Source organism: Urtica dioica, chromosome 4, assembly GCF_054948205.1.
Source record: "Urtica dioica subsp. dioica isolate 48M chromosome 4, U.dioica_male_clone48M_v1_H2, whole genome shotgun sequence".
NCBI lineage: Eukaryota > Viridiplantae > Streptophyta > Magnoliopsida > Rosales > Urticaceae > Urtica > Urtica dioica.
Genome location: NC_142759.1, coordinates 30,840,429 through 30,853,763, shown reverse-complemented (window position 1 = coordinate 30,853,763; position 13,335 = coordinate 30,840,429). Strand labels below are relative to the sequence as shown.

The following is a 13,335-nucleotide window of genomic DNA, read 5'->3' as shown; positions in this document are numbered from 1 at the left end:
CATTCTTAATTAACTTTAAACAATAATCTTGCTCACGAAGACGAGCAATGGATATTAAGTTCTTCCCAAAGGTAGGAACAAAATAAACATTATTCAAGTTTAAAGTGCGGTCTTTCAAAAGACAGCGTCACGGATCCCACAGCCTTCGCGGACACCAGGCTCCCATCACCCCATTTGTAGCAGAACTCACCTTCCTCTAAGCTTTTGGTTTTCTTGAAACCATTCAAGGAACAACAAATATGGTTAGTAGCAGCGGAGTCAAGAATCCACGTTGATACATTATCAGCTACTAAGCATGCTTCGGTAACTAGTACAATACTATGTTCCTTTGCTTTGAGATAGGCAGGACAGTTCTTTTTATCGGCTTTGTAAGGTCTGTTCTTAGTTCCAGAGACGGAGGCTTTTTGCTCAGTAGCATGTGCCTCTCCTTGATTCCTCTTTCTCTTAGTGAGACCTACAGCAGTGTGAAGTCCCTTCATAAGCTTGGTAACAGTGTACTCTAGCTTGTTTATGAAGTAGTTCATCTTGGAGGTATCAAGAGATGCGGGGAGAGTTTCTAAGATCATATCTATGATGTTCTTCCCATCAATCTCAGATCCTAGGATTTCCATTTTATTCAGAAAACTAATGATCAGTATCATGAAGTCTCTAACAGGAGTCCTAGCCTTCATGCGACAGTTCATAAATTGTCGGACTGCTTTTCGCCTTGCTTGACGCCTTTGCCCTCCAAACATCTCATGGAGATTGGTGAGCATGTCGGCGGCAGTCTCGATGTCACGATGTTGTTGTTGCAACACATTGTTCATTGATGCTAAGATATAGCACCTCACAATCTCATCGGAGCAGAGCCAGGCCGCCAAGGCGTCTTTGTCCTTTTGAGTTGAATCATCATTCGTCAGAGGAGGACACGAGGTGGTGAGTACCCATTTGTGCTTGTTAACGGTAGGTTTTATGTCGAGGTTACGTTTCGAATCTACGTAGTTTTCATTTTCGAGTTTGATTGAGGAAAAAAAAGACAGAGAGATGGTTGAGAGACATATTGCCTATATAAGTTGAAACAAGTTTATGATTAGTCTTTGGTTTAGGATTTAAGTTTTATTAAGACTTTTATAAAATCCAAAGGTGTTATAAACCAAACGATAATTTACTCCCTCAAGAGAAGGCCGCAAAAAATCTCCTTTTATAAGTAAATGACACATCATTAATGCTAAGCCAAGATGTCAATACATCTATTTTGACTAGCCACCTTTTAAATTGGTTTGATCACTCACATCCTTTCGTAGAGCCTCAAGGGAGGATTACTAGGGATTGAGCCTAAGTGTGTAACCAACCACTTAGTCCAAAAGATCAGCTTTGAAAAACAATCCCCCAAGGGGAGGCCTTGTCATCATTGCATCACTCTCGGACGTAGCTCATTGAGCAATGATCGAAGCAATAACGCCTTGGAGTACTCACATTTAAGTGAGGGTCGCAAGAGCGGCTCTTAGTCCCACGTTATTGCATCTTTCATTACTGTTGGGGATCGTGGGTTACAAACAACGAATATAACCCTCCCACTTAGTTTTTGGAGTTGGTTCATCGACTCTTATAATTTCGGAAACAGATTTCCTAGTTAGAGAGCGACAGAGCGGACAACTAGAAGAGAATCCTAGATCGACATGTTCAGAGCAGTATTAGTGCATAAAGGCACAAGGTACATACTCGATCTTTTCCTATTTTCTATTTCGGGAAAGTGCGTGAGGGAAGTGTGAACTTCAACTCACTCGAACACTTGAAAGTTTGAGATTACACATCTTTTTATTTTTCGGCTTGTCTACAAGGAGACCTCCCACTCAAATTTTCAAGAGCATATAGATTTTGAACATATGTGATATAGATATAGTTTTGAAAACATTTTGAAAATTTATTTGATTTGGATGACAAAATATTTTCAAGTTTGAAAATGAAAACGGTTTTTCAAAATTCAAACTAGTTTTGTAAAAATTCAATTTCAATTAAACTTTCAAAAATCAAAACATTTTAATCTTACACATCATGTTTATAATCATATGAAAAACATTTTTGCTCAAGAAAATTTTCTCATTAGAGTTCTATAACTCATGGTAGTGGGGTTTGAAAATCCGGATTTCTAAAAAACTGGAGTTTCAGACAGCCGCGCACCTCGGAGTAAAATCGCCATATCTGGCGGCTCCGATGTCCTTTTGAGCCGAAACCGGTGGCATTGGACAGAGAACAGATATAGCTTTAATTTGATTCAAGAATCATTAAATTTAGATTTCTGAGCAGAGAGTTATGCCACTTTTAATGCGGGTTTACTCCAGCTCGAAGAAAACGAAATAAATTAAAGCTTGGTCCTTTTTAGGTGCGAAAAAGAATCGAGTGTAACGGAACGTTTTAAGATGTTGTTTAAAGCTTTTATTTGTGTTTTATTAGCAGGGTAATAACATAGAATAAAAGAAATAACAACATGCATAAAACGATTCAAGTAAATAAACGAAACTAGCAAGACAATATAACTAGTCACAAAATTTTACTCAAAATTTCTCAAACTTTTAAAACACGTTTTTCAATATAAAAAATTAAAAACTTTTAGAACTGATTCTAATGTGTTTTAAAAACATCCCAAACTCATAGAAAAACAACATGCTTTTTAATTTAAAGACAAGAGCAATAAATTAAAAAAAAATCTAAGATTACAATTCTAACTTGTCACAAAATTAGTAAACTTTCGAAAACGATTTTCAAGCTCATAATATTAAAAACATGTATATGCTAATCTTTGACCATCGCTCTGATACCATTTATTGGAATTGATCTAGGGTTTAAGAAAAAGATTAAACGCTTCGGGAAGCGGCGGAATTTTAAAAAATTTCTTTTCAAGTAAAAACAGTTTTTACTAACCTAGACAAAGAAGCAGGTACATGTAATTAAAAATCAATATGAGCTAAGAGTTTACTAACCTTTCTTGAAGCTTGAACTTTGAAGAAGCTTTTGGAAAGTTCGTAACGCTCGTCTCCCCTCGCAGCACGTCTCTCTTTCTTTCCTCGGCACCTCGAGCAACCACCAAAGTTTCTATCACTAAATCACTCGAAAAGAAGGAATCAGTGAGTAGGCACTTTTAAACGCTACGACTTAAGAACGAGTCTCGAAGTCGCAGAGCTAAACACTAGGTCGAGTGAGGACCTAGGTGCCAAGACAAGAAAAAATCGAAAATAAACTAGAGAGAGAGAGAGGATTTTCGGCCAACAATGTCTAGAGAGAGAGTCTCTCAATCTCTAACTTATGTTGAATGAATAGAATGAGAGGAATGAGGGTCCTATTTATAGGAGAAGGGTTGACCTTGGAAAGAAGTAGTTTCCTCTTATTTTCCAAGCCTTTATGAGCAATCTTTTATTACCCATTCCTATCAACATAGGCGCCCACCTCATGCACATCCACAAGGGATTAGTTTCCTCTTTTATTTCATGCCTTTGACTTTCTCTTGGCTTGTTTGGCCGAATTTCCTTATGGCAAGCATAGGAAATTTGTTTCCTCTTTTTCTTTTGGCAAGTATCTTGAACATTTATGCACAAAATATTTCCTCTTTCCTTGGGTATTATGGGCGCCTATTCTAATCTAGAAGGAGCTTCTAGAAGCTTCTTCATTGGTTCATGACAACATGAGAAAAGCCCATTAAGAATTTTCAATAAAATTCTTACGAAATGAAATTAATTCACAAGGCCCAATAATCAAGTTATGGCCGAGTGACATTAAGTCACCAAATGAACTTGTCAAAAAAATTATTGACATTCATTTCATCCTTTGTCTCAAAAGACAAAAATACCCTTTTGACTATTTTCGTTCTTGTTTTGACTTAGCTTCCAGTTTAACTATTCCTATCGATGTGATTCGTGACAGTGACCTCATGGACCCAAATGAACAAAGCTTGAGCTAAACACTTGGACTCAAAAGTTCACAAACTTTTTCCAAGTTTAGCTTAATGCCAACTGACTCCACTAAAGAGCTGACACTGAAAATCTCTCGGTTCAAATGAATTTATTTTCTACTCAAGAATTCGACCTAATTATGATGAGCGGATCCACTGAATATTATCTATGTTTACCCTTCATGAATGTCATCAGCTAGTCGGGATTTACTAAATTACCATTTTACCCTTCTAGCTGTTATTTCCTCAACTCCTTTGTCGCTTGTGAATAAGTTAGAAACAATGTATTGACGAGGAGCTAACAAGTCACATTGTTTCATCCAAAAGAGTCAGGACTCAATTTGGACACTGGCCAGTTCATTTATTCACACTCCAAGGAACAAAGCATGAGGTGACATACATTGCATTTCAGCAATCTTGTACATGAATTCCATATCTATGAGAACTTCACAAAGTTACTCATGACAGACTCACAACTTAGTACTTCACAAATAGGCCTTGTTCGGAATCACATAGTGAGTCCGAACTTTGACTTTCTCAAATGAGAATACTAAGGTGTGAAATGGCATGTCTCATTTCAGGATTAAGGTAAGCATGATGCAATTCATACATAGTGACTTCGAGACATAAGAGGTTAAATGGTTTGTTCTTATATTGTCTTTAGAAGTGCACTGGTCAATTCAGTACCTTCGGAAGATACCTAGAAGAACTATAGAGTCCCCAACTCTCAATGCCTCATAACCAGACATCATAGATTCTTCTAACAATCATACTGAGGTCAATAGTCCTTTGACCCTAAGATTGCGAATATATCGTTTTAAGCAAACTACGAAGAGTTTGTTCATGCAAATCTACATTTGTCTCTTCGTAAGTTGTTAAGTTTGTTTATGGACTAAAAGACTAAGGTTTTATCATAAAGCTTCAAACAAACAAAGAATGAATGAACGTTTCAACTTTATTAATGAATAGATAGGCAATTACAAGCAAGAGTCTTCATGAGACTTTATTACATCAAATGTACAAAATAAAGACTACAACTCTTCTTGTGGGCACCATTGACAACACCTAGCTAGTGTGTCGTAATTGTCCTTAAACGACACATCTATAGGCAAGGTCTGTCCGGGTCGTACACTTATCACAAGTGCAGAATGCTCCCATTAAGTGATCAAGCTTCACTTGTGTTCCACATATAAGACTTTAGATAAGGCTTTCCAGGCACATATCAGTCATCGACCAAGTTTTAGTTCACCGCCCGATCTCGGATGCCCAGCATGCGATTCAGTTTTATACGGAGACTATGGATGATAGTTGTTATTGATTCTGATTGTTATCAGACCTCAACCCACTAATCATATGATGCTAATAAAGTAACTTCTTATCTTATTTAGTAATAATCATCTTCTAGTAGGCAATATTCCTAACACATGGATGTCACCTGAATGGACTGTACAAAACTGTACTTCTCACAGTTATCGGTCTTGATGAGAACATGCAGTTTTTCCCGTTGGCATATGTAGTTGTGGAGGCCGAGAACAATGATAGTTGTTCTTGGTTTATGCGTCATTTAATCGAAGTGATTGGTGATCATCTGAATGGTAACTCATGGTGTGTTATGAGTGATCGTCAAAATGTAAAAAGTCGATGATACTTTGTTTGTATGGTAAGTAAGTTGTGTTATAATCTAATCATGTGCTTGTTTTTTTTAAATGTTTGTGGGGAATACTTCAGCAGCTCCTGTACTCCATGAGTCCTTGCATCGATTTTGTCGTTACCACTTGCGCAACAATTTTTAGTAATCTTTTGAGGAAGTTGAATTGAGGAACAAATTACGGGCTGCTGAAACATCTCACAATTGTTGTCAATGGTGCCCACAAGAAGACTAGAAGTCTTTACTTATGTACATTTGATGTAATAAAGTCTCACGAAGACTCTTGCTTGAAACTGCTGAATTATTAATAAAAATTGAAACGTTCATTCATTATTCCTTGTCTGTTTGAAGCTTTATGATAAAATATAGTCTTTAGTCCTTAAAAAAACCTAACAACATATGACGAGACAAATGTATATTTGCATGAACAAACTCTTCATGGTTTGCTTAAAACAATATATTCGCAATCTAAGGATCAAAGGACTATTGATCTCAGTACGATTGTTAGGACAATCTATGATGTCTGGTTATGTGGCATAGAGAGTTGGAGACTCTATAGTTTTTCTAGGTATCTTCTGAAGGTACTGAATTGACCAGTGCACTTCTAGAGAACGAATAAGAACAAACCATTTAACCTCTTATGTCTCAAAGTCACTACGTTTGAATTGCATCATGCTTACCTCAATCTTGAAATGAGACATGACATTTCATAGCTTATGTATTCTCATTTGAGAAAGTCAGAGTTCGGATTCACTATGTGATTCTGAATAGGACCTATTGGTGAAGTACTAAGTTATGAAGATGTCATGAGTAACTTTGTGATGATCTTGTAGACATGGAATTCATGTACAAGATTGCTGAAATGCAATGCATATCATCTCATGCTTTGTTCCTTGGAATGTGAATAAATGAACTGGCCAGTGTCCAAATTGAGTCATGACTCTTTTTGATGAATCAATGTGACTTGTTAGCTCTTCGTCAATACATTGTTTCTAACTTATTCACAAGTGACAAAGGAGTTGAGGAAATAACAGCTAGAAGGGTAAAAACAAGAACTAGACAAGTTTTACGAAACTTGTCTAAAGGGAAATTTTGTCCTTTTGGACATAGGATGAAATGAATGTCAATAAATAAGTTTTTTGACATTTTCATATGATGACAGATGAATTAAACCACACGGCCATTTCAATGAATTTGGGCCTTAGAGGATTAATTTCATTTCATGGAATTTTACTTGAAAATTCTTAATGGGTTTTTCTTATGTTGTCATGGACAAAGGAAGAAACATCTAGAAGGTCCTTCTAGATGCCTTGCTCGTCCAAACCAAGGAAAGAGAGATTAATTTTGTGCATTGATGTATGAAGATACTTGCCAATAGAAAAAGAGGAAACAAATTTCCTCTACATGGAAAGAGGGATTTCGGCCAAGGCTAAGGGAGAAGCAAAAGAGGAAACAAATCCAAGTCCTTCTAGAAGGAGTTGGACGTGTGAAATGAGAGGAAGGGAGAGCAAATATTTGCTCATGAATATGTGATATTCTATAGAAAAGAGGAAAATACCTTTTGAAGGTAATCCTCCTCCTATAAATACCCCACCCCATTCTCATTGTTTCTCATCCCAAAATTTTAGAGATTGAGAGCTTCTCTCTCTAAGTTTGGCCGCCCACTTCTCTCTCTCTCTCTCTTCCCTTTTCGTTTTTGTTTTGGCACCTAGGTCCACATTTGACTTAGCGTTTTGTTTTAGCTCTTCGACTCTAAGACTTGTTCTTGAGTTGTTGTGTTTAAAAGTGCCCACACACTAATTCCTTCTTACCTCGAGTGATTTATGTGATAGAAACTTTCGTGGTTACTCGAATTCCCGAAGAATGAAGAAAGACGAGCTTCGTGGAGAGACGAGCGATTCAACCTCCACAAGCTTCTCAACGATCAAGCTACACAAATGTTAGTAAATGTGTAATTGCTCTTAGATAGTTTTAATTTAGAAATAACAAGTGCTTTCTCTTTGTCTAGGTTAGTGAAAATCGTTTTTACTTGTTTAAAGAAATTTTTTATTTTCCGCCGCTTGCTAGAAGCGTTAAATTTTTTCTTAATCTTAAATCTATTCCAACAACAATTCACTGAGTGATTCATTGGGTGGGTTGATAAAGTGAGGTACAAGCCGATCATTTCTCTTCATGAGGGATTGCGTGTCAAGCAACTCTCATTGATGTGGTCTATGTGCGTGAAGCAGCTCGCAACACCGAGGACCAGTTAAAACCGAAAGTTTGAGCTAGGGTGACGAAGCTGATGAACAGATCGCGATACGCTAGAGTTTACCCTGTTGGTGACAATGACTTCCAGGTTGATTTTAATGATAAAAGGTGTGTGGTAAGGCTAGATGATAAATATTGTATTTGCGGACGATGGCAAGTTTGTGGGATTCCATGCATACATGCGTGTGCATGTATCTCGACAGTTAGAGGTAATGTCGTTGATTATTGCTTTACATGGTTTACAATTGAGACACTGAGGAAGTATTATTAAGGTCTTTATCACCCTATCCCCGATGAGTCTATGTGGCCGGTGTTCCCAAATTTGAAACTCAATCCACCAATGGTTAACAAGCAATCTGGAAGACCGAATAATGTGAAGATCCGATGATAAATATCATTATCGTTTTATAAAAAATCGTTAAAATATCGATGATATAGCGACAAAATATCGATATCTTTTAGTAGTTAAAAATAAAAAATATCGACAAAATATCATCCGAATTAAAAAAAAATTAATAAAAGAAAATAAACAAATCATTATTTGCTTTTTCATTTTATTTTTTATTTATTATTTCTTAATCTTTATATCTTTACTTATTGATTTTACTTAGTATTATCAATATTTCCTTATTTATATTTTATAATTGAAATTCTGATTAGTCATGAAGACAGGATGTCGCACACAATGTATTGACAATGTGTCCGACAACTTGCTTGAACACAGATAATAGATAATCAACAAAAAGTGCGATAAAGAAAAGACACACAATATGGTTACCCAGTTCGGTGCAACATCACCTATGTCTGGGGGCACTCTGCCAGTGGAAAGGATTTCACTATATAGTAGTCAATAGTACAAGCAATGTCTTATATGATTACAACACTCAATTAAAGCCCTAGAAACTACTACCATGAGTGAATACCTAGACCAGAGATTCTCTTTGAATTTGAGACCCCTCTCAATTCCAGTCTTCGAGCAATCGCCAATGCTCGGTCGACTTCAGTCTTCAACGCACGTGAAACTTCAAACACGTAAACACATAACCCGAATCTCACAAACACTCAATCTTCTGGAATAGTGTTTGAGGAATTACACTGCTCTTATCAATACACCAAGCCTCCCAATCCACTAGTCTTGCACGTCTAGGAGCTCTAAGTATTTTGATAAAGCATCAAAGGCTGCTAAGGGGGTAGCGCAAGGCTTTTATAGCAGTCATAAAAATCTGAAAGTGTATCTAGGGTTTTCTTACCCAAACTCGCAAGAATATTACTCAATAAAGTCACCAGCGAGGCAATCTGGCAAAACCGAAAACTTGCCAGAATAACAGTCTACGCACAAGAGGAAGGATGTCTTACCATAAGTTGAAACATGATGATCGACATTTTTCCTTACAACTTGCTCTAAAAATAAAGCCAACTGATAACGTAACAACAGTAATACATATAAATATATGTATATATATGAAAATACCTATTTATATGCATATATATTTATATGTAAAATAAAAAAATCAAGCTTTTGAATATATATGTATATATATATATATATATATATATATATATATATTCTTATATATTTTTTATTATTTTAAATTATATATTGTTATAGGTTTTTTGTGGATATATTGATCAGTAGTCGATATATCATCGATATATCATCGGTACCATCGATAGTCGCTATTAAATTTTTTGGATATCCATCGATATATCCGTCGATGCATCAGTAAAATCAGAACATGGGTATCGATACCAATATCGGTATTTTAATCCTTGACTTGAGACTATGCAACGACTTTTTTATCCTTTAAATAGTGAAAATTACACTATGTAATTATTGCTTTTTTTTATTTTTTTTTTATTTTTTTTATCGCATGTATGTCCCTTTTTTCTACATGAAGTATAGCTTTTGGCTTGTAAATCCTAAAAAGCTAAATTTCAGAGTGTGGAAATTGCAAATGGAAGCCAGTTTTGTAATTTATTACAAAAATAGCATGTTTAAAGTTTTTACAATTTGTTTATAAAAATTGTTTGCTATTTTGGACTCTATTCAAATTTTATATATTATTTACAATTTAATTTTTGAAAAATGATTATTTACCGTTCAAAAACAACTATTTTGAAAAATGTATACTTAAAAATGTTACTTTGTAATTTCGCTCGTGAATAAGGTTTAGTATAATGTTGGTGATTGCAAATAATGAAAAAGAGAGGTGATTAAAAAATTGGTATCCACCATATATCGTGAAATTTTGTATGGAATGTGACTCGAACTCGAAGACTTTGATGTAGGTCTCCAATTTATTAAGCTATTATCACCATTTACTTCACTGATATTAAAAGCGTAGGCTTTTTACCTCAAAAAAGAAATATTAAAAGCGTAGGTTACAGCTTGTAATGGAGAATTGTCACAACTAGGTACCGTATTGATTTTTAATCCAGAAATAAAGCTCTTCATCTTTGTGCCAGCCAAGTGACTATTCTTTTTTCTTGCTAAAATGCGACTAAAAAACTTTATTGTTGATAAAAGTGTTTGATATATATATATATATAAACGATCACAAGTAAAATGATAAATTGATCTGATAAAAAAAATGATAAATTGATAATGAAAAAAAAAAAGAAATCCCGGTAAGGAACAACCTAGTCCGCGGACAAGTCAATCCCAAATCCAAAGCCAAACACTAAAGTCGTCGTCTCGTCAGGACTCCGGACCGCCTCTTCAGAAGAACAAAATAAAAGGAAGAAGAAGAATAAGCGCCACGTACCCTCGGCGCATGTTAGCACCGGCTAGTCCAAACGCACCGTTCCTCGGCGGAGCCTCGACGACCGTTCCCGGCGGTGATTCAGCCGCACCGTCGGAACCGGGAGGCTCGGCGTAGATCGGCGGCGGAGGTTGGTTTAGGCTCGGAGGAAGTCCAGCGCCGCGAGCGACGGCGATGGAGAACGCCATGCCTTTCCGGCACTGAACGCCGTCGTCTCCGCCGCCGTTGGAGAAGAAGAAGTTCGGTCCGACGATCGTCAGCGGAACCTCGAGGATCAGATGCTCGCCAAAATTTCGAGCTCCACCTCCGTACTGGACCGTATCGCCGTCGTCTTCGGCGAATTCCACGGTGCAGTTTTTGTATGTCGTTTGGTTGTAGGTCTGAATCACGGTCTGATTCGTCGTCGTATTGAAAACTGGAAATAAAAAAGGAAATGCTTGGTCAAGCTAAAATCGATGTGTAGAAGAAGAGGAATGACTGAGGAGCGTATACAGACTGAGATAGTCGCCGAGAGAGAAGGTTTGAGTGGAAGCCCAAGCGGTGTAGTTGGCGGAGGAAGTGTTGTAAACGACGTCGAATAGCCAGCCCATGTCGCCGCCGACGGTGTGGTTGGTGTATGCTCCGGCAGAGGCCATGAAGATCATCGCCACCGCCGCCAGATGCATTTCCAATACTCTCATCATTGCAATTTTCAGGGGTTTTCTTTGAATCTGTGGGGGCTATTTTTCTTCCCTGTCATAAGTTTCAACAAGCGTTTTGTATAATATCTATATAATAAAATTTTGAAAAATATCTACATTTTGCTTGTAAAGTAGCAAGCTAAATTCAGTAATGGAAGTTAGGAAGGAAGCAGAGTCGTTGTAGTATAGCGGTAAGTATTACCGCCTGTCACGAGAGTGACCCGGGTTTGATCCCCGGCAACGGCTTCTTTAGTAAATTTTTCTTTCTTATTTTGGGACAAATAAAATAAAAAAGAAATCACAATGTTGATAATAAGGTTTTAAATGCCGTTTTCGTTGCCGTTTCGAGCCTCTTGATTTACGGAAAACTGACACGCCGACTGAAAATCGAACGAAAAAATGTGGAAATGGTAAATAAAATGCCGTTTTCAAATGTTGTTTTCGACGAAAAATCGATGTGCCGACGGAAAACCGAATGGAAATACTGTGGCGAAACAAACGAATACATATATATATTTGTAAATATAGTCCAAATTTCAATACATTTCATTTCAAAAATTTAAATCAATTTCATTTAAGTTACTTTTTTTTTTCGAGGAAATATTTAAATTACTTTCAACTCCAACAATTTCATTTCAATATATCAACAAAATTCCATTTCAACATGTCAATAAATACTATTCAAACTTTAACAATTTCAACTCAAACTCTAACGATTTCATTTCAATTCAAATGTAACAATTTAAATTCAAACTCTAACGATTTCATTTCAATTCAAAATATAACAATTTAAATTCAAACTCTAATGATTTCATTTCAAACTCTAACAATTTCATTTCAATATGTCAACAAAATTCCATTTCAACATGTCAATAAATTTCAACAATTTCATATCCACATTTCAATTAATTTCACACAATCACAATTCCAACATTTCTATATCAACAATTCAATTCATTTCACACAATCACAATTACATTTCAATTAATAAATATTCCAACAATTTCATATCAATTTTTCAAACAATTTTATTTCCGTCATAAACTTACTTGAAAAACAGAAAAACACAAAAAAAAAATGTCGCCGGAAAAAATGGTGGTTCGTCGGAAAAATGGTGGTTCGTCGGAAGTGTCAAAAAATATGAAAAAAATATATATCGTAGATCATAATATTTCAAACAACTTTAATGACGGACATTTATGTTGAAAAAAAAATCAATTTGTAGACCAAATTCACGTAATACAGAATCTGGGTTTAAAAAAAAAAAACCGAAAGTCGCCGATTTTCTTCTTTTTTGGCCGTTTTCTTCGATTCTCTATAAATTTCGTGGATAATATGATGAGTTTGGTCTTTATGCACAACGAAAACGACCGATCATTTCATGTCGAAACGATACGTCGTTTGCAGCGATTTTCAAACGGAAAAAAAGAGAAAAAACGACATCCATGCTTTCTCTGGTCGTTGGACGTCCGAAAACGGCTTTGCCGGCGAATGTCGGTTCTAAGCTCTGGTTGATAATAAACGTGTCATTCGGCAGAGAACCAAACGGAAGGAAAGAGCTTTCGAATGGTATGGGGCCTCACAGAAAGGAGGACTTCTGTCTGCCACGAAAACCGAAAAAAATTTCTGACACACTTGCGGAAGTGAAAGTGATGGAATGTGGGCAGTGACAGAGCATTTGCTTCCATCAGATCGTTACAAAATTTGTGACGTTGCCTGTAATTCTTTTATTTACAATTTCAGTCTGTTGCCACACATTCATTATATATAGACCTCATTTTAATTCATTGTTCACAACTCATCTCACAACTAGCATTTTAATTCTACAACATTACTCTACACTCTACAAATCTCTACAATATTGTCTACAAATTAGTATATAGTTATTATCTAAAAACAATAGCTGATAAGTTTATATCAAAACTTTCAAAACATGACTATTAATGAAGTGTAGTATTGTTGTAGTGTTTTAATTATAATTTTGTTGTCATGTTTTTACCTCTTTTTTTAAGTTATTAATAAAGATGCAATTCATTTTACATATTAGTACATTCTTTATAAATTTTAACA

At 36.0% G+C, this 13,335-nt stretch overlaps 1 protein-coding gene across 1 annotated transcript; it reads right to left on the bottom strand.

The window, feature by feature from the left end:
• Window positions 1–10,376: 10,376 nt before the first annotated feature.
• Window positions 10,377–11,509, bottom strand: LOC149401483 (early nodulin-like protein 18). The gene is made up of 2 exons (XM_089612868.1): window positions 11,082–11,509; window positions 10,377–11,000 (listed from the first exon to the last, which is right to left on the bottom strand). Exons 1-2 carry the CDS (start codon window positions 11,266–11,268, stop codon window positions 10,543–10,545), a joined length of 645 nt encoding a protein of 214 aa, XP_089468994.1. The 5' UTR covers window positions 11,269–11,509; the 3' UTR covers window positions 10,377–10,542.
• Between the last annotated feature and the right edge of the window lie 1,826 nt (window positions 11,510–13,335).